Source organism: Cylas formicarius, unplaced genomic scaffold, assembly GCF_029955315.1.
Source record: "Cylas formicarius isolate icCylForm1 unplaced genomic scaffold, icCylForm1.1 PGA_scaffold_4__25_contigs__length_36172078, whole genome shotgun sequence".
Classification (NCBI taxonomy): domain Eukaryota; kingdom Metazoa; phylum Arthropoda; class Insecta; order Coleoptera; family Brentidae; genus Cylas; species Cylas formicarius.
In genome coordinates this window covers 21,765,230-21,788,476 of record NW_026844334.1, presented here as the reverse complement: position 1 = coordinate 21,788,476, position 23,247 = coordinate 21,765,230, and the positions used below count along the sequence as shown (strand labels likewise).

The window sequence follows — 23,247 nt, the reverse complement described above, 5'->3', positions numbered from 1 at the left end:
AGTGTTGTTAAATTTCGCTTGGTTTTAAAGATACAGGGCGATTTGTTAATTTGAATTTAATATTTTCCTATTTTTAGTGATTCCTGCTTTTAGTGATCTCTCTTAATATATTATGAGATTTTGAAAAATTATCCTTTCTACTATTCTGCTTTTTGAATCACTTTGTATATATAAATTAAAGAATTGAGGTTAATAGCACTATAATTATTTTATTATTTAATATTTAACCTGAAAAATGTAGTTTGTTTGCCACTTAAGGTGCGCCTTTTCTCATTTTTATGTATAAATACACAGGTATACATTTTATACAACCCAATTTAGTTATTTAGTAGACACTGACGTTTAAAACTTTATATTCAATTAATGTGGCGAATGCAATGACAAACTTAAACACGAAATTGAACAAAAACAAAAATACTTTCCTTACTTTTCAAAATTCAATCGATGCGACGACCGACCTGTATCACGTAGCTAATAAATGTCTTCTGTTTGTATTGGAGGCGTTCCTTCTTTATAAATAACTACAATTGCTTTATTGCTTTTTCGAAAATTTTACGATAACCTTGCCAAATGGCCCTTTTATGAAAATTTGTTAAGTCAGCACTATCAGTCATAATCCTTTTAGTAACAGGGTGGTAGTTGTCATAACATCTTGTAAATTACCCATCCCAATTCGAGACGCTGCGGGTGCGCTAAAAATACTTACCTAAAGCTTTACCTTGAACTAGATTTTAGTCGAAGCGCTGTTGGAAATTATATTTATCTGCTATATTTAGACTTAATTTTTTTGTTTGGGGAATTTCAAGCTATGTTAATAAAGCAACGTTTTATTGTAGATAAATAGACTTTATTTGCACAACTATTTATTGGTATTTCTAGCGAAAAATAAATTACTAATAGGTACTATGAACACGAATATATTTTAGTCAGGAACTTCAATCGTAGATATATTTCAAATATCCACTTAATTATAAATTTAATTTTACTCGGAAACTCCTATGAACTAATAAAATCGCGAATATATACAGTTGCTAGTACAATTTATAAATGGCGAAATCAATCATTATCGCCCCCTCAAAAAATAAACCACTATAATTAAACTAATTACACGTTATATACACTTCCCTGGCTTTTGATTATTGCTCCAAATCTTCCCGCGCTCCCCCTTAAATCTATTTAGGGTGACAACGTAGGTCCCGGGATATTTTTAATTTGCGTCAAAGGTCGGGGTAAATCCCTGTCGTATAGATTGCCGAGGTTCCTCGTCGCATCGACTATCGATGTCTCCTGGACTGCATCGTTCGCTGCATTTAGGTAGTAGTTTTTAAAGCTCTGCGAGCTGGAAAATGCCTGATTTTGGTTCATGTTTATGTCTTCGGACGGGGCAAAGTCGTAGTTTAGGCCGAATTTCGTGTCTTTCTTAGCCTTCATCCTCCTGAAAAGAAGATTAAAATCATAAACATATGATGCCCTTATTCTGGAGTGCATATTTATGCCGAGAATTAAATAAAAATTAATTGATATTTTCGGGTAAATAATCAAAAATTATTAACAGGGCCGTAGGAACAGTATTGCAGTATGAGTAAAATTGGCTTATATAAAATTCTGCAGAAATACGCATACATAGCATGCAAAGGACTATTCGAGGCTGTTCGAATCAAAACCAAAACTAACCAACATTATTTGATAGATTTGTTCCATAGGGAACTTAATCTTTAACTTTATGCGAAATCTGCAACTAACCAAAATTTGAAAATTAGGGACTAAATTAATGCGTGATAAAGTTAGACATTAATGACTTAATTAATAACCACAATAAATTCTATTCTATTCTAAACTCTACTAAGGTGAGAAATATTAATGTAATTTGGCACTCTGCTTAGCAATCTAAAATTTCAATACATTCTACCAAAAGAAGAGCTAGTAAAATATTATTTTTGAAAGGACCGCCCTGGTACGCCACTGTCAAGAAGTATATCTAGATTTAAACTTAACTTTATTGTTATTACTTGGGCCTAACAGTTCATAAAAATGTAAGATTTCCCTGGTTTTCTAGGTTAAATCAGATCAAATTCATTAAATAATGAATTCATCAGAACAAATATTAGGGTATATCAGAGGCACGTAGATACAAGGTGTATCTGTGTGTGCTAAAGAAATAAATAATACATTCCTTAAGCCTTAGTAACCCCAGGGATTAGACAAAAAATACTATCCCCCGAGCTAGTGTAAATAAAGGGTTTTTTTTGTCAAAATAGGACTCAAATACCAGTTATAAACTGTTATTAAAAATGAAGAAGGTCCTTGTAAGAATTTGTAAGTGAAATGAATTTGGAAAAATAGTAGACTGTCTAATGGCGTGATTAAGAAAATCTTATTTTATTATTTGTTATATAATATAGAGAAAGATGTATCCATGTTGTTTTGCAAAAATGGACTCAAAAATTAACGGTCGTACAAAAAGTATAGTATGCAACACGTTTGGTAATTTTTTAGGTCACTCGTTTATTAAACACACGTTCTGCTACTCTCCACTATTGTTACATAATATAATATTACACCTTTATTTCATTTGTTGGCATTTGGTAAAAGGTTATAATATTTTGGACCTAAAAACAAAGCGGAGTGTTGACTTAGACCTCTATTCATTTTAGGCAATAATAAAAAACAAAGCTTTTTATTGTTGTATATACGGTTAAATAGTATATTATGCAACAAGTGCGGTAAAGGTCATTTGACACACGAGTTTATTTGACACGAGCGGAGTGAATTTTTAATAAACGAGTGAGTTAAAAAGTTTACCGAACGTGTTGCATACTATATTTTTTCTACGACCGTTAGTTTTTGGTTACATTTTCGCAAAACAATGAATACATTCACTGACATGAGCGTCAGAATTGACAAACTTCAAAATTCAAAGCGTGGGAAATATCTCCGAAAACATCCGATTGCTGCCAAATTCGTACGGTAAAATCTCGGAAATGTCCGAAGTGGCTCGGATTCGTGGGAAAGGAAACTGACTTGGTAAAGTGACGCTTTCCGCACGCTAGATCGGTGGGTAATTAGATATTTTACAGACGGGAGTAAAAAAATAATGTTTCAACTAAAAGATGATTAGAAAAGATATAAAATCTTTAGCAGAGCATTTGGTTTATTAAGTTAGTTTGGTAAATTTGGAGTAAGTTTTGAATATCATTACGATTATTTAGGGAATTAGGATCCTTTTTCATGCACAGCGTTTCAAGTCCCGCTCTCTTGTTATAATATGAAATTAGAACCTTAACTTTGTCATAGTCAAATTATAGCTGGAAAGTACGTTGTTTATTTGAATATCAAGGATATCCCATACATGTATGTTTAAAATTAACATAACATACATAAATATTATACGTGGATATATAATACAGATCGGAAACATGTTATTTTTCGGTACACTTATAGCAAACTTCCCGGAGCTGAATAAAATATGAAAATTTCATTGAAGGCAATTATTTTTATTAGTAATTTTCTTGTCTCCAATTTTCTCCTGTAATTGTAATATTTTTATTTACCTAATTACTTATCACTCTCTTATTTAGATTATCATGTCGGGTTGTAAATAAATAAATATACATTTTTTGATATGCATTTTTGCGAATTTAAAATTTACTTCCCTAGCAAAAATCTAGAGAAATCAGCAGAGGGACACTTTAAAGGTGCCATGGTGCCTTGGTATGTCAAGTCTGAAATTGTCCTTCTTGTTCGGTAGTCTTTTTTATGATTTTTTGAACATAAATTAGTTAATGAAATTGAAAAAGGTTTGTGACTAAACATTAAACACTATCTTGCCTTGAAATAGTCACTGATGTTCCTTTTTATAAATAGAAACTAATTTTGAGCTTCAGATTTATTATTTTCTAATTTAAAAAATTATAATTTTTGTTTCTTCAGAGGAGTATTTAATCCTCTGTGCCTTTCTGATTTTTTCTTCAGAGATGTGTCAATACATCTTTTAATGCAACATTTTAGCATTGAACTTATATTTGACTTTCATTAAATTTCAATGATAAACTACACCCATTTACAGATTTCTACATTAGTATAAACGTGGCACTAATAATCAAAAAAGCAGAAAATTATTTAATTTATTAAATAAACTAACTAAATGTAATATACTCGAAGGTCCTGCCCCTTTGTTGGCGAGTTACGCCAATTTTTAACTCGGAACTTTTAATTAATTAATCAAAGCGTTTGAAACATATATTACCTGTTCTGGAACCATATCTTAATCTGCCTCTCGGTGAGGCAAAGCGAATGTGCAATCTCAATGCGTCGCCGTCTCGTCAGATACTTGCTAGAGTGGAATTCCTTTTCAAGTTCCAGCGTTTGATAACGGGTGTAAGTTTGTCGGGTGCGTTTGCTGCCTTGTCCGCTCGATTCTGTCGTAACAAAACTTTTTTGATAAAATGGCATCCAATTAACATTTATATGTTAATGAATTTGATATTGCCTGGTACGAAATAGATAAGGCGCTATTGAAATTCGAATTAAAATCAATTTTTTGTTTTGTGTTCTGTATCGGCCAACCTGTGTTGATCTTTTTTTGTAATGCAAATTAGAACATTAAGTAAGCTACTGTATACCAATATCCATATACGAGTTGCCTTACTTGGAGCTAAAATATTTAGTTTTGAAAGTAAGCATATTATTCTACATACCACTCTATCACTTGGAAGGAAATTGTTATCAAGAAGAGAGACTTGTTGAGGTAGATTGAATAACAGTGATTCATTAAAAATTGAAAATATTTTGAGAGCTCAAAAAATATGAATTTAATCAAAATCGTTTTGACAAAAATATTTACAGGCTGTTTTGTTTAAAAAGTGAAAAATTATTTTTCCATGTACCTTAAAAATAACATCAATTTGTCATAGTTGACAGTAAGTGTGGTTACTGTACACTTACACCCTACCAGATTATGTTAAAAAAATTCTGGATACTACCATTAGCCCAAATTCTGCGCTACTGGAGGAATCGCTATTTTATAACAATAAAACTAAAATATTTTTTTTGGTAACGCTAAAGTAATTATTTTGAGATATATTTTAAGTTAAATATAAAGTAATGCGAGGGGTACTTATTAAATATATATGAGTTTTTACCCAGTATAAGTGATCTATTAAGTTTAATCGGCACTAACAAAAAGCATTTATTCCAACTAGTAGATGCGTTAAACATTTAATTTTGGTTCTCACATTAACAATTTTGTTAGAAACTAAATAAAATAGCAATTTTAATAAAACTCAAACATAAAAGAACATATGTCATGGAAGTGATTTATGATTTATAATTTATATATTTTCAATAAGGTTATATATTTTCAATAATTAATATATAATATAATTTTATTACGAAAAATCTCCAGCACTAACCTGATAATATTTTAATCGCAGATTAAATATTGCAGGTATTTTTCACAATCGTTGGCTATTTAGATATAGGAACAATTAAACACTGCTTAACGGGTAACCTTGCAAGCCGACAGAATTGCTAATTGATGTGCGTTTGTGTTGTCGGAAAACCCCATTTTAGGATAAACTAAGTTTATGAGAACGAGGAAACATGCAAAAAAAACTAGTCAAAAAATGTTCTCTGCTAAATTAATTTATTCTAAGCAGAAATGTAAGAGCTGACTTGGCTGAGGACTACTGCTTTTTTTCTTGTAAAAGTTCGATATAGGCGACAAACACATAAAAATCTGATGATTTCTTCTTCAGAATTTCTTAAATGATTAACCAAATTGTTTTCAGTAAGTTCTCACAAAATTGCTTATATCACTAAAAATAATCTTGTCGAGATTTTTGCAAATACAGTAATTGCAAATATTCAATTTTTCAGAGTAGGCTCTGATGGTACAAGCAAATGCACTAAAAATTTCAATTAATTATAAATAATTTAAATGAACTAGCAATTTTGGATTGATCTTCAAATTAGTTATTTCATAAGTAATTTTCGTTAGTGTCCATTTCATTTCTAAGTAGCTTAAAATTTCCATATTGTACTATTACACTACAACTGGCATTTCAAATGAAAAATTTTCGAAAACATTTGCTGGGACAGTTACATAGTTCACCTCTTTGCGAAAAAATGATCAGAAAAGTAGAAGTAAATAAGTAAAAATTCTCAATCCTACAATTTTATGCCAAAAATATTGCTTTAAAATAAAGAAAAATAAAGAAAATTTATACTACTATTATGTACTATTTGTATAATTCCACGTTAGGATTTTTCTATTTTGATTTGAAACACAAGAAGCTTCCTTTATTATTTTATTATTTTATAGCGTGCTCTTAAAGTTTTAATATTTGTTTTTTTTTGTTATAATTTAAAATTTCATCGGAACTATAATTTTTTTAACATTACTTCGAAAGTAAATTTTGATTTTTGTATTTCCGTGCAATGTTTACATGATTTTGCATAAGACTTTTAAAAAATTGGAAAAATTAATTAAATAAAGATTGAATAACATTTTCTTTTGACTTGATACTCTATTTAGACCGTCAATATAATTTATTCTACAAAAAAAACGCGATTTTTATCAAGTTCTCGACTTTTTAAAAACAATGGCTAAATGGATGTTTATCTGAGGTTGATTTATGCACATTTCCTTAAAAGCAGATCAAATTTCTAAAATCGAAAACTATGCCGACCGAAAACAAAAATTTAAAATGGGACTCACACGTTGACAGTTTGACGTTTCTGAGTTAGGCGTGCCTGATATGGGACTCAATGCAGGCCATTTTGTGGGAGGGTTTTTTCCCTATTTGTCGTGTGTATTGTCCGACGGGATAGCGGCCATATGGAAACGATTTCAAGCATTTGTGCTTTCAGGAATTTAGGTAAATAGTTTTAAAATGGACGTTTTTTGATTATTCTACCGTATCGTTAATCCGTAAGGTATAGTTCGAGAAATATAAATATTACTGTTAGATAATTTGAACTTCAAAATTAACCGACCAACTTATTATGTGTGAAATTATCACTTAATCGAAACGCCACTTAAATACATCAGCTTAAGAATTGCAGAATTAATCTGGTGGCACAGACACCTCGAGACAAACAGCAGTAATTATTCAAATTCAAACAAAATGTGTACAAAATTCTTCACGGAAGCCATTCATTGGAAGGCTCCGTTGTTAGAAAAATTTGAATTTTAGGACTCTAGGATTATTTAAAATTCTTTTTCGTTTTAGGTACCACTTTCGTTTGTACTCAACGTCACCTTTAACTTTCTCATTTTAAATGGCAAATTCGGTTTATCATTCAATTTTTCCATTCTTAAAAAATTTTATTCTACGTTAAATCAGGTCTTCCATTACCTAATTTCTATGGTTTTGTTAGATATCTTGATTATTTAAAAACTTTGGAAAGATGCTAGTTTAGTTTGACAACTGAGCATTGTGATAATTTTTGGCATGGTACTAACAGAAACGAGAAATTGACATTGAAAATTACTTTGTGCCTTGTGAAGTTTCGAAATTTTGTTTCTTCAGAATTTGCATTTGCTCCCTTCCATTTTGGATGATATGGTAGTTATTAAGTTTTTTTTTGTCAAGTCGCCAAAAAAATCCTGCAGACATGAAAATCAAGATGAAGTTTCAACACTGGCCGCTATAGATGTTAGTGAACGCTTACGCGCTAGACGACTAACGACTACCGGTAGAATAGCAAGTGATGATTCTTTGAAAATATTTGAAACCAAAAAAGAAAATTTAATAATAAAATTCAGATTTCCAAGTTTTCCCAAGTGATTTTCTAACCTCCGAAAGCACCAACATTTATGTTGGATTGCTGAAATTATGTAGCGTGCAAAAAGTATCACTTTAGAACGTCAGCTTCGTTAAACAATGTAGCGGACGTTTTCAGTGCTTTGACCACAGGTTTGGAAGGATGTTTGCAGTAGATTTTAACCGCTGATGGTATCTTGACAGTTCTGATGTTCGCGTTACACGTCACTCAATGCTATTCGCGCTGTTTTGCAAAAATGTTCCTACAAAATAATGGTAGTAGGAAAAGTATAGTTCCAAAAGCTGATAAACTTCCTTGGCCCCTCATTTATTAAACATTCGCTCCGCTCCTGCCTAATCAATCTAACTAAAGTGTCGTTTATCAAACCCGTTGCATACTAATTATAAGTGAAACTTGTAAAACCCTACAATACCAATTTGCTTGTAGACAAGACAATACAAATTTAATTATAATTATATTAAAATTTTTGTAATGTGATTTACTATTTATTAAGTATCTTTTTTCTAATTAGAGTATAGTTTGCAAAAGTTTTTATACGATTAGAAGCATCGAATATTAAAAATTAATCTTCTAGTGAAATACCATTATCCACAAATCATAAATGAGTTTACTAATAGCGACAACAATCTATGACTTAAACTAAGATTAAAGTTTATTGAGTGCTACGTGTGCTCACAACTACTGGATGGAGTAGAAATTTGAACTCTCAAGACTCAGATCACCAAGAAACTAGCGTCTTTTGAAATGTGGCTGAATCGCAGAACCTTAAAAATACCCTAGACTGCTAGAATTACTAATAAGGAAGTGTTAATAAGAATAGGACAAGAAAAGAAATTAATTATTACGATTAAATGGAAAAAAACAGCTTATCTTGTCCATATTATAGGAAATAATAAGTACGAACTACTACAGTCTATCATGCAGGGACGAGTGGATGGAAGAAACGCATAGGAAGAAAGAAGAAATCCTGGATAAGAAATATCAGAGACTGAACTCATATGAGTGTAGGAGAGCTGTTTCACGTGGCAACCTCGGTTAGGGGACGGCACTGGACGAAGAAAAAGAAAGGAAAACTAAGTGATCAACATGCGCGAAAATTTTTCAAGCTCATTTGCAATTAGAACCCGTTACAATATCGGCCACACACTTAATATTTATATTAACCCTCGCAATTTTCAGTCTTTTTATTAAAAGCACGTTCTTCGAGCAAATTGTCTTCCTTATTTAAAACCATTACCGTAATAACCCGTCCAATCGACGGAGAATTCGCCAAGAAAATTAATATTTACCATGGCCCGTCTTCATCCAAGGGTACACTTTCTTCTGAAAGTCAACGATATCTCCGCTGCCGCCACCGCAGCCATTTTCCATCAAATTGCCCTCAAAATTCTTATCGCTACTCTCGCAATTATCGAACTCTTTTTTCGAATAGGTCGCGTCGCAAGAAGCCGAGCCCTTTCGCAAATTATTGTAACTATACGCAATCTTTTCGGTGCTCGGTTTTGATAATAAGGCTCTAAGGGCTGGCGAGTCGTCCGCGGGCTTAATTATAGCTTCTTCAGTGGCTTTATTAGGCGACGCGGCCTCATTAGATCCTCTTCTCTGGCTTAACGGATCGTACGTCTGTCTGCAACTGTCAAACGTGTTTAAACTTGGTGGAAAATGATGATTAATCGGCGATCCGATGGAATTGTCCGTGGAGTTATCCAAACTTGAATTGGGCTGATTTGTTGTTGCGTTGTTGAAGCGGCATGTACTGTACGTTGGTTCCTCTTTGATTGCTGGATATTGTTGCGGCTGATGAATGAAAGGGTAAGGTGAATAGTGGGCTGAAAATACACGTTATACATTACAATGCTGGATTAAATGAAATGTTTCTTACGCAAGTATTCTTAGCGTGTTAAAGTAAGACATGTGCTAAAAAATAAAATTTTCATGCACCACCAACACCAGTTACGTAAAAGTACTTAATGAATTGTGGAATTGAAATGGCAAGTTGTCACCACCAGCATTCGAGGCTATTAAGGGTTTTGCATTGGTATTACATTTTGGTGGTGTTTGACTAAGAAACAATAGTTTAGAACCTATTTATTTTATTATTTTTTATTTTTCTTTATTTGGCGTCTTTCGTAAATTGGACGGATTCTGGTAAGCAATGAAAACTGGGAAAAATATTTTTAATTATATTTGCATTAAACATTTATACATACAGCGTGTTTCAAAATTCAATAGATAGATTTTAATGGTATATTTATTACATTTATTACATAGGTCTGTTATTTCGTATAATCATGTGTTCAAACTTGTGTTGTTTTAGAGCGTGTCAAGTTTTTATAGAAAACTGTTTTTTATTAATTTGACAAATCCTGCCACGCCCATTTCTCATAATCAGGGTCTTTATTTTGTGTTATTGAAATAAAATTATTCATTTCAGTGGCGTCCGAGAGACGGCACTACGTGAGATTTATAGCGAAAATCATGAAGCACCATTGATGTTTTAAAGATTTCTTATTTGTTTAAGATTTAGCAATTAAAAATAACACTTTTTTGTATTTTTCCTTTTTTCGTGTTCATTAAAAAAAAAATGAAAATCGGATTTTTCATGTCACCTTGGTTAAAATTTACTATGCGTAATCGTCACTCAGGATTATTTAATTAAAAATGATAAATTACAGTAAATAAAGTCCCCTATGACCTCGCCCACTCTTACGACGGTTTATAATCTTTATCCTAAAGACGAAGCGGGATATAAAAAAACGAAAGCACAAAAAAGTTTAATTTTTAATTTCTTAAACTAAAAAATTACTAATTCTTTAAAAAATCGATAGCGTACCATGTACCATGGACAAATGTCAATTTGATCCCCCTCTGGCACACCACCGGAATAAATAATTTTATTTCACAAACTAAAAAGCCTTATGACTTTAGACGTGCCAAGTTTGAATTAATCAAATAAATAATTAACTAAAAAATTTTTTTTCTAGAAGTTCAGCGCCTCTGTGTCTCGAGAACGAGGCAAATAAGAACACACGCTTTTATAAATAAACACTTATTTTTGACTAATAAAAATGCATTTAAAATTTATGTACTGAATTTTTGAAACACGCTGTATATCGCAATCCCGCAAGAAACTGTCACTATTAAGCGTATACAGTTCCAACAAAGAGTATACTTTTGGAAAACTGTATTGAGTCACATTCCAATGAAACACTGTTGCTAGCTCACATAACTAACATAAAAACATTTACCTTTCAATTATTTAAAGTAACTTAAAGTAATGATTGCGTAATAAAATCACCTCAACAGTTTGAGCGGCGTTTAGTTAAGCTATTTGCCGTAGACCGCATAAAAAAATTAAACTTCGGACTTGTCATGGATGCAAATCTTATATTGCTTATTAAATTGGGAAGCACAGTTAAACCATTTTACTTACTATGTCTGCTCATGTCGCCAAAATGTCCCTGGTAATGGTTCTGCGCCTCGTTTAAGAAACCACCCGATTTTTGCATATTATAGGATGTGTATGCGCCACCATTATTTGCCGTGACGTTGTTCCAAAAGTCACAATACTCCGTCGAAGCACTCATAACACTTGGCAGATTATATTTCGTTCACAAAAACCTCTCTCGTATTACCGTTAGCAAATTTCTACCGACGTGACGGCAAAAAAAAAGTGCGAATGTGATACGCGTACTGATTTGGCCAAAGCACATAGGGTAAATGTTAAACATTGTCAACCATCCCTGCGTCGTGATCATACGGGGAGGGGTGGTTACTTCGACCCCCTAAGGTTTTGTCGCTTTTGCTCTTTTATTCTAGGACAGCTGCCCTCTGCGAATTTTATGCCCACCCCCGACTGACTGTACGACCGTCCATTCACCATGGGCTCTCTTTTTCATCTTATTTATTGGGGTATAGAATGTGAAAGTGCCGGAATATTTTTGGGTTTACGATATACTAGAGCACAGAGGCGCCGCGACAAGTTCTTTATCTAATACCAGAGGGGACATAGTGAAACTTAGATTTCCTCAACGATCTATATTTGAAAAAACATTGCAAATGATGAAAAGGCCCGAGATATTAACCAATATCGATAATAAATGTTTTTTCAAAAGCCGCACGGCTAGACTTATTGATTATTATTATACCAATAATTTATATTACATTAATAAGACTAATAGCATTTGTTTACAGGCATTTGTTGGCATCACGTAAAACAAAACTAATAAACGAAAGAATTCGCTGTCATACTGAAACAGAAAATAATTGTTACTTAAGGTGATAAATGATGATAAATAAACATGATAAGTTGGAATAGAACGAATAAATGTTTCCAATAATATGTTTTGCAAACGTCAATTAAAAACTTATATGTGTCTACATAATATTTAATGTTTATAATTGATCCAACACTGAACTGTCATAACTTATAATTATAAATATTCAATTTGTGATTTCGATATTCTGGTTTCATCCTAGGAATTATTAACTATTTTAATTTCGTTTTCCATAAGATATATGCAATAAAATGTAATACTTGACAACCACAGAACATTCTCGTACGCACAGAATTAGATTTTCATTCATTAATTCATTAATGTTAACAGTTTCATTGTAGTAATTTGTAGTGATTTGGCTTATAGCAATGATAAGGATTCGTTCGAACGCAAATGTTCTCTTGACATAGTTCCCTCTGTTTCTTCCATCCCACCCCCCTCTCGCATTCTTTTATAAGTGTAATATAGTATAAGTTAAATTGTACAATCTACGATGTATTGTGCAAATAATGATGACAAGAATTCAAGAATGCAATGCGATCAGTAGTATACGGAGTATGTACAGAAGAAAAAGAAGAACAAGAAAAGAAAACTGCAAAGGTGGATTAAATAAAACCAACTTCTTAATATTCATTCACGAAAGCGTATAAAATTCGTATTTGGTGCGCCACTGCAGCTCGAAGTGATTACTACTTGTGAACCAATAATGCGCCATTATTTAGCATTTGAGAAATTAAGACCTTAACAAATTTACACCAAAAATATCAAAGTCATAAGTATGGTAACGAATCGTCAGAAAATAAATCGGTATATGCTGAATCAGCGGTGTGTTCAAAGTACTTTAAATTTGGATAAAAATTTTATATCGACAATCCAACAAACTACATAGGTTTATCCGATTCAATAGAACCAAAACCTTCGTGTTCATTTTCGAAAGCGTTTAGAAATCGTTTTCAGTGCGCCACTGCGGCTCGGAGTGATTCCGGCTTATGAACCAATAATGCGCCACAATTTATCTTTTCAGTAATTAAGACATTAACACATTTATCCCAAAAATATCCAAATAAGAAGTATGAATTGTCAATACATAAATCGGTATACATATACTGCTTCAAGCTCCTTTAATTCAACAATCCAACAAATTGGCAAACTGGGATTTATTGAGATTTGGCACACTTCTATAATTTTATGGCTCCATAAATTATTCTGGCCCAGGTAGGATATTAGAAATAAAAAATGCAATTTTATTTTAGAAAATATAGAAACTATTTGATACTATCATCGTATTTTCAAAGTTGAAGTTAATTAAAGTTTATTACAAATGGCTAAACTAAGCAAAATTATATCATATTAGTTAAATTATTCATAAAAAAATTGTTTCAATTATATTAATAGTTTAAAAACTATTTAGGTGATTTCATTGAACGGAAAAAATATTACTCTATAATTACAATGTAATTAATATCATTGAACTATAAATACAACCCGCTTATTTGACTTTTTAGTGTTTCGCTTGGTTATCGAGAAAAAATACCTTGGAGCATATTCGTGTGTATACTCAGTCTCCATATGTTGCTGACCAAAAACCCCCCAAGCTTTTATATTATCTAAATTAATAAACACTCGCTATAGCGACTTTTGTGTTTCTAAATTTGAAATATTTACACAATTATTTCTTTAATTCAAAAGTTATCTATTTTTGAGAACTACCTAACCATTAAAAAACATTATGCAATCATAAACTATCGCAGCAAGAGTAACATCTTGTTAACGGTGCGGGAGCGAAGGAAACTTAAAATTGACATCATTAATAATTTTTATTTGGAGCGGATCTGTTACACTACTTACTTTTTACATTCAACTCCGCAGGTACCGAAACGACCTGGACAGAAGAATAAAAAAATGGGACACGTTTCAACCTTCCCAGAATATTGAACAATCCATCGTCCGATTTTACGGTACGGAGTCTGCGAGCAAAATATGAAACGCGATGATGTGGTGCAATAAAGTTTTATTGAACCGGACAACGGCCAGAATCATTTTGTTGACAATTGTAAACTTGTCGAGTGAGAAAAGACATTCGTAGGACATTAGGTATTAGGTTCCGATAAACACTTCGTTTGTAGCTACTGGTATTGCGCGTTGTGGTGTTCCTAATAAAATCTTATATTCGGAAAGAAATATGGAAAAACTCAATTAATAAAAAAATATTTTTCCATTATCTTAGTTAAGTAATATTTTTCACGCTTTTTACAGTGCCAAATGTGTTACTTTTTGGGCTAGACATTATATTGATTACGAGGTTGATCTGACAATGACAAGTGCAAAGAATACTTTGACATTTTATTTCATGATTTGGAATTGTCAGTGAAAATATTAGTTATTTTCTATTAAAGCTGTAAAATTTTGTTGCGAGCTGCAAACCTGATTCTCCATAATGAATTTTTGAGCAAAGTTAGAGCACCGTAAATAACTACTTAATCGGTTAATAGAAACGATTTGTTCAATCGGATCACTCCTGCAGAAAGTTAACTAAACCCTTATTATAAAGACTGCGAATACTAAAACAACTGTTTAATTGAAAAATTGTATTGTTCATGCCGTGATGTCAAAATTAGCAATAGAAAAAAGTAAATTATTATATGGAAATTTGGTAAACACTTTGAGAATTTCAATACCGATTTTGATATCTTGGCTTGACTTCCAAGAATAGTTTAAGGAAATGTGGACAGATAAGATAAATTTGACTTGGTCATCCTTTTTATAGATGAATATTTGTATTCCGTTAGATAGCAAATTTTAAAATGAAAATAGAAATTTAGATTTGAAAAATAAAGTTTTGGTAAAAAGTCAGTTTTTTGAAAATTGAATTGAAAAGCTAACCAAACCAAACTGACCAAGACTTTACAAAAAGCTTTTCTATTTTTCTAATTTATCCAACTAAGAGTGTACACGAAATCATCCAAGAAAGAAGATAATTTTTAATACAAAATTTGCTATTTGTCGCTCTTCTCAAGTTGTGCATTTTTTGTATTTGATCTTCTTCCTAAGACAAAAAGAAACAAAACGCTTAATTCAATACAATCATTAAAACTCGTAGAACCATCGCTCTTATTCATTTTTATTTTTCAAACGAAATGCTTTTGCCTAATTTCGATTTGGGAATGCATGTTTTCCCAAGCGTACGTTTGAATATTGCAATCTGTCATGGGTTCATTTCATCAATTTCGAAATATTAACACGACATAAATTTCCCTCAACAAAAGGCAACTAAATCTCCGCGCGGGCTCAATCCCTCTAAACTATTTTAAAACCTCCCATCGCTCTAATAATATTCATAATCGTCAAATTACACGTCACAGATATCAGCGATCAAATACGCGTTTAAAATTCACCCTACGCAAAACTGACTTCGGCGGGGAAGGCACGTTTTAAACCGTTGTTCATTTTGGTTCACCTAAATCACAGGGCTGTATTGGCCAAACTTGATCTATAATGACTATTTCCATTATTTGCTGCATTATTATAAGAAGGTTCCATTTTATGATATTACTTACTGGACCTTAAAAACGTTCCAAATAACAATATTCATATATTCAAAATACAGATACCGATATTATTTATTTCGATTCTTATCTTACAAATACAGAATTTGTATTGGACATTCGGTTCCAAAATTAACAGTTATTTGTTGAGTTGATAAAAATCACATATAAAAACGTTTACATTTGCTAACAGCAACTCTGTTTTATCTGGTAATATCGCCGAACTAACATGACAGGTGTAAAGAAATTAAGAATTTAGGTGAAAATATCATCAACCAGAATAGAGTTGCTTAACAAATTGAAGCTCAGAACAGTATTAGAAACGATTACAACAAAATAGTCTTAAACCTAGTTTTAGAAACATCAAGGAAATATCTATATCTATCTAACGTTTCCTAATCAAAATTTTGAAAAATCTGCATGGTCTTTGCGAACTGTATCAATACATACGATACAATACGATAACACTGCTGCAACGGTTAAACATTGAAAATGCAAGCTCTTGTTTTTTTTTCAAAAAAATTATATCCAATTAGACATTTGGTGTTAAAAATCTCAACTGCATTATACAGACCTAAAGTTGTATAGAAAATATGGACGATTTTCCATTTTCTTCTCTTTCTAGGAAAGCCTAGTTGATGCAAGTTAATTTCAGTCAAGCTATGTAAAAGCCAACACGGCGAAACGTCGATTCATCAACAGTCAATCAACAATCTAAAAAATTTGTAAATTGTATTTAAATTTAGTTGCTAATTAAAATTTGGTTTTTGCTGGTTGAACTTGCTTTAAATCAGTTTTTCTATTAATAAATGAATGTTTACAAATTTTGCTTTCAGGTGCCGATATATACTGTGTGACATAGAAATTAATGTTATTAATATTTTATGAATAACATTCGATAACATTTTCAAGGTTATTCACAGAAATTCTTAGAAAATTAATAGGGACTTTCGCCTCCATATTCTGTAACTGTTCTTGGAATGCAGATGATTGATATCTGCCAGAGGTAGATTTTCACAGTATCACAAAAAAGTAATGCCAGTCCTGTCTCTGATTATTGGTTATTGCCAATAACAACTGAGGGCAGTATGACTGTAATTATACATTTTAATTCATCTGTAAATTGATCTCATGGATATCTGTCCTCTCATGTCCCATTGCGCTGGTTGTGCTGAAAGGTCTCTAAGTCTTTGGACTCGTTTTTCGAAATCACTATTACATCAGACTTTTTTTTCTAACTAACAACTGTTGTAGTATTCCGACCAATCCTGTTTTGAATTTCCCGAAAGACATCCCAGCCTCTCATAGGCTCGTCTCGTTCAGATTCACTTAATTTTCCATACAAGGCGCGTCTTCTAACAGGATGCGTTACAACCATGTTTTACTAATTCCAATATCTCTGAATAAATTCCAGAGGAAAAGCAATAAAAACTGTTAATTTTTTTGTAAAATATAAAAAAATGACCTTTTGTAAAGAGACTGGGAAAAATTTAAACTAAAAACTATTGACTAACATGCCGCTATTCTTATGCCAACCCTGTATACTACGGCTGACTTGGAGTCTATTTCAACCCCCTGCATTTTCAATAGAGTTTACACAGAGTTTCTATAACAATAGAGATGCAGCATTGTCTGATACATGTATGTGTGCCTGCGTAAGCGTGCAGATTGAACCGAATGAGATATGGTGACCGATAAAGTTTGAACAGGAACCAATCACTATCGGTTGCCATTATTCAAACTCGCTGTCAATTTTTGGGGTAGCCATTTGCGGTCTTTGGCGTGCACATGCATTTTTACTTAGGTAACGCTTGCCAATGGTAGATTTATAAAAGCACTTTTTTAAAAGAATATTAGTAATTAAGTAATCTGTTGTAAGGAAGTTCTTTCCAATAAAATTCGTAGGACGCATAGGCACACCCTCCAAAATTGGTGCGTGGTTTCTACCCTATGAAACACTTCCTACATGCAAAACAGTTTTCTCGCTTGGGGTCAGCCCCAATTCTGTCGCATATTGTGACGAAATTGGATTCAATATTTGGGTATTATCAGAGTGGTCGATTAAATGGCCCGGAAATGCATGAAATTTGAAGAGTGCGTTGCGCGAAGAGGACGGAATTTTCTATTATTTGGCCAGGGCGTTTGCATCAAGTGAAATTAATAATAAAAGTGGATTGGATTTATCACACATAGTATATTAAATTATTTATATTGTTGCATACGGAGCCTAAATGACAAGAAAGAAATATGAAAACACTGCACATTTATAGATAAACAAGAATTCTTTATCTCCGCTACTCTTCATGGTAGACAGCAACAATCCCAATTGTTTAAAATCATACAATCATATAGTACCACATACAATAAAAAGTGGTATTTAGCATTTAACAAGTTGTTGAGTAAATAAAGTTAAATAAGTAAGTTGCGGGCACTTTACAAAATAGACTAAAATTAGAAAACCATTAAATATTTCTTAAAACTCCAGCCCCTGACATATAAGTGGACTTTTCTCTACATACTTTAGAAAGAGGTTTTTCCTGTTACAACGCTACAGGGTGCTCGTAATTTGAGTACTAAAACAAATTTCAGCTATCAACAGTCTAGTCCTTACTACCGGAATACGCAGCCCAAATTTAATTCCTTAGATATATTTGAAATGATTTCATATGTTTATTCCATTTGAATATTGGAGATACAGTTTTTCCAATCATTTCGAAGTATCCATTCGAAAACATTTTGGAAATAATCTTAAGTGAATAAATAAATCTCGTTTTGTTCAGAAATCAAACGCCAAACATTAAATATGTAATTACCCTTTATTACAATAGCATTTTCTAAAATATTATATGGTTATGACAATCAGAGCCATCCTCCAAAATAGCTGTGTTCTTTTAATTTTATTCTTATGTATTCTTCTGCTACTATTATTATTACATATATCAACAAACCATGTGTTTCAGCAAATTAATGAGAATGGTATCGCTGGCAAAAAATCATTATTCAAAATGTGATGAAAAAATATATAAATCAGGCTTAAAAGTGACCAAAAGATATAACTTTGAGTTAAGCCGCAATAGTTTCTAAGTTAATAATGGACTAAAAGACACACTGTCCTGCTATCGTAGTTAGAACTATTTACATCTTTACGTCGTTGGCTGATTTTTTTAAGTTGCTTTACTCTGACAAAACATCTATTTTTTCTATATCCTGACGACTTGCTGATCGGTGAGGAATAATAAATTGAATTTAAATTGCTTTTGAGACAAATCAAGGCGTTGTCTAGGAGAACGGTCTCGTATATAAAAGATTTTACAAACTTAACTATTATTTAATAAATCAAACAAATCTATAGGTTAAAGAAATGAAATTCTGGTTAGTACTAATAGTAACAATATTAACCGTAATTGTCCAACATATTTGCAATTAACGGACAGTGTAGTCAACACAACAAAAACAAACAAAAAACTTAAACACTATGTCATAAAGTGAGGAAATAAATAAAATAGAATGAGAGAATCAGAAGGAGAGAACACGATTGTCAGTGATATGCATGTCCGCAGCAAATATGTGGTATATGCCCAAACAGCAAGTCTTTGAAAAAATATCCATACATTTGTGGTGAAACTCCCAAGAAAGAAATCGTTTTTGTTTTTGACTCTCTTTTCAATTCAATTTATCGTAAAACTATTAGAACAGAAGCAAACGAAAAAAAAAAGTAAACCATACTTCCCATGTTTCGTTGCTAAAAATTGTCGGTGACTGTGACGAACGAAACCAAAATTTATATACAATACGGTATCGTTTTCAATGGAAGTCAAACGAACCAAATCGGATATCCCGGCCCCACGCAATTCCAAAACGATTGCAACGTGACCTTTCTTGTCTTCCCCGCCGTCCAGTTGACATTGAGTCTGCATTTAAGAAGCACACCCCCGCTGTTATGGGGTTGTTTACCGTCCTACGGCAGTAAGCTAAGAGGTATGTCTCCCTTCACATGCGTAGATATCACCGCTAGAACTAGTTTTACAACTTTAGAGTAGAAAGTAGAAAAAAATATTTAGTTTGTAATTAATGTTGCCTTCAGTAAATGCATTGGGATTGCTAAATGGTTCTTTGACGGTAATTCTAGTAGTAATTCTAGGCAAGTGGTTTGGATTTTCAAATGTCTTGAAAGCAAAAAGTACGATATTTTATGCTGTAGTAGACAAAATGAATCCCCATTTTGTTGTATCGTTTTGCGCGTGCGCGAGAGTCTATGTTACACAAAAAGACATCCGTATGTAGTCAGGAATTTTGCAGTCGGCGTCGGTACAAATCAGTTGGGTTTTAGTAATTATCTGTTGGAGTTATCAATATCCCGGGCACAGACCACACACTGTTATACTGTAACAAAGATTAAAAATCGAAGAACCGTCCCATTGAATCGAAATGAAGCCGTCGATGTGACATGTGATAAGTCGACTTGGTATGACAGCCCCACATTGTAAAATATTCTGAAACGCGATTGTTGTCGGTAAAAATGTAACTGCCGCCATTAATCATTGATTGTCGATCTATGGATAATAACTACAGAAAATATTCACACATGAAAATTACGTATCGAAATGTTATGATATTTTTGTTTATATTTTTTCGTCACTCTCTTCCTCCTTATATAAATGCAGTGTCTGGTGGAAGAGATTGGCCAAAATTTATGTAAAAGAAAGTGTGTATAATATCTATGAAATGTTTTTTTTTTTGGAAATTATAGAAAATGTCTACGTACTTTCCTATAAATCCAATGAAATTACTATTTCTTCGCTTATTCTAGATGGAGTAATAATTAAACCACTGTTTAAGTTAAATGGTACAATACCGATGAAGTCTTAAAGCCAAAGAAGTTCTAATGTTTTATGGGATAAATGTGTTAAAAAAAGTATTTAGGAATATTTTTATACAAAATTTTTCTAGACAATAGAAAGGTAATAATAAAAAATAACTAATAATAATTGACTGTGTTAAGACACTTCAATAAGTTGAAGTATTTGACTGTTGCCTATAATAATAAGCTTCACATGCGTACATATTTATTATCAAAGTGGTATTGCCAATATTTCAAAGTTTCAACCTTTTACTTCTCACCTATGATGTGTAGATATACAGAGTATATAATTAAACATGACATGTAGATACAACACAATCAACTAATAACCAAAATCCAAAAAAAGAGGCTGATATTTATTTTTTGATAATTCATTTTTTCCACTAGTCATTGAAAACTGAGTGCATTAAATTGCTTCCAGGGTTTTAAATTTATTTCTTAGAAGTTGTTCCTAGCTGCACGTGTTATGAAACACAAAAGTTCGTTGAAAAGTAATAAAACGCAATAAAAGGGAAATGTCATGGTAAAAATCTACAACAATAACGTTAAAATATTAGCATATTCGCAATTTTTACAAAAATAAATTAAAATCAGCGCCATTTATAAAGACATAAAATGAAAAAATGTGCTACTCAACATTCTAAATGGAACGATACAAGAGAGACTATTACTAGAAAAGAGAGCCGAATCTTTCGCCGCAGAGTTGAAATAACACAATGATTGACAGCAAGGGCCGGCTAGATGATTAACGAGATGTTTTACAAAATGACGTGCCCGAACTAAACTGAAAGTCTGCCCTTTGGTAGAGGGCGAACGGAAGACGAAATTCCGACGCCAGCCGTCGGTCGTGGGGCCGTGTAAACAAGAATAGCTTAAAAACTGGTTAGGAAGATCGATTGCAATTAGGACACTTTCGAAGTGCTGCGAACTTTGATTAAAATTAATGAACGCTTAGAAAACGCACAAATTCTTTCTCTAATAATTATAACGAAAATTTGGAAAATATTTTTCTACAAATCACTTTCACGGCATATACAATATTTCTAAAGAGGTTTCTACCTAAAATGTTTTGTAGATAGGTGATTCAAAACATAATAGTAATAATAATAGAAGTGGACTGCTGTGGACTGTGATGACGACCATTGCGCAGATACAAAGCGAACAACAAACTATTGGTAAACATTTTATTTTTATGTAAAAAAACCTATATTACGGAACACTCACTATTTATTTTTTATCAAACTTTATATTTCGTTAAAGCCGTTTTTGAAAAATGCAATATTTATAATCGTAGCCGACAACAACAACTCGATAAATGATTATATATATTATGGAAGAATAATTATTAATTTCAATGGGATTATATCGGTAACTTTTTAATCATTACAAACAAAGCGTAGGTTAAATAGGGTAGTTGTGATTTTAGATAAATAATACCCTGCAGCTACCAAAATTAAATAATCAGAGGTTTACTACCAAGTATTTTTGAAGAACCAAATTCTTTATTAGTTATCCCTTCCTAAAGCATTCATTCCATATTCACTTGCTTTGTGACTCAATTTCAAACTGCTACTCCTACTATTTGATAGGGAACACCCTATATTTTGGTGCAACTATATAACAAACACTCCTGATATTTAATTTTGAGTGTGTTTGTATTGCTCGTATACACCAATATACATGAAGTGGATGTAATAAAATTATTAATACCATATTCTGAAATCGTCTTGGAAATAGTCTCTTTTGTGCACAAAACTAAGTAAAGTGTATTTGACTCCTACTAATTAACAATGGTAAAATATGGAACTATCAAATCATCCTGAAACTTTTTTGAAAGAGTTTGTCGTTGAGAAAAACTTCTAATCTAAAAAAGGTTAAATTCTTACTGAGTAGCACAATGCCAAATATGTTTTTTAGTTGTGTAGATATGTGCAAAGCGAAGCAATTTGGTCTAAACGGAGATAATTTTTGGACTCTGCTCAATCATAAGAATTCAAACATGCCGAATTTTTCTTCTGGAAGAAATACAAATCGTTCGAGACTTTACAGTTTCTTATATACGAAGCAAGCTAAAATTTGGCCAAAGTGTAAAGAAACAATTTTCGAGCTGGGTGTCAGCAGATCCATCATGAAGACATTCCGGTTCGTTTTAACCAATTTGAAAATGAGAGAAAAGTTTGACTTGACATTCGTAAAACGGGACCCGAAGTATTTAATGAGTCGAATGAATGTTCCCGTTGTTTCTATTTGCATGTCGTCCGAGGTCGAAAAGTGAACTGATCTGGAAGGTTGACGGGTGACGGCAAGCGATGGCAGAGCCCTCGAGAAAAGGGCCCGCGACGACGGGCTGGAATTTTCACTTGCGAATAGTCTAAAATGGTTAGCGGAAGTTGGCTTAAAGCACCAACGGTATACGTGCTCAGAAATTGGGATTCTACGTCTATAATATATTGTTTCATATTCCGGATGTGAAAATAAAGGCAAAGAGGTACGGTAATAGGGAAACGGATGATAATAGAAATTCAAAAATGATTATGTAAAAAGAGAGAATGGTGGAAACTGTTTCCAAGTTTCTGCAAATGGCCCCCAGGGAGCGAATCAACTTTAATCACAGTTTTACTGGTTTGGCCACTTAAATTTTGCAATTTGGCCATTAGGGAAAGTAGTTTTTTTTATACGAAAACATATGGGTAGAATCAAACACCGTCAAAAAATAACTTCCCACAGGTAATGAAAGTTACGTCAAAGCAAAAGTAATTTTCAAAAACAATATGAA

General features: G+C 32.4%; 1 protein-coding gene across 1 annotated transcript; it reads right to left on the bottom strand.

Annotated features, from left to right (window-relative positions):
* Window positions 1–1,176: 1,176 nt before the first annotated feature.
* LOC132701399 (homeobox protein Hox-A5-like) lies at window positions 1,177–11,375 on the bottom strand. The gene is made up of 4 exons (XM_060669281.1): window positions 11,222–11,375; window positions 9,078–9,617; window positions 4,247–4,418; window positions 1,177–1,435 (listed from the first exon to the last, which is right to left on the bottom strand). Exons 1-4 carry the CDS (start codon window positions 11,373–11,375, stop codon window positions 1,177–1,179), a joined length of 1,125 nt encoding a protein of 374 aa, XP_060525264.1.
* Between the last annotated feature and the right edge of the window lie 11,872 nt (window positions 11,376–23,247).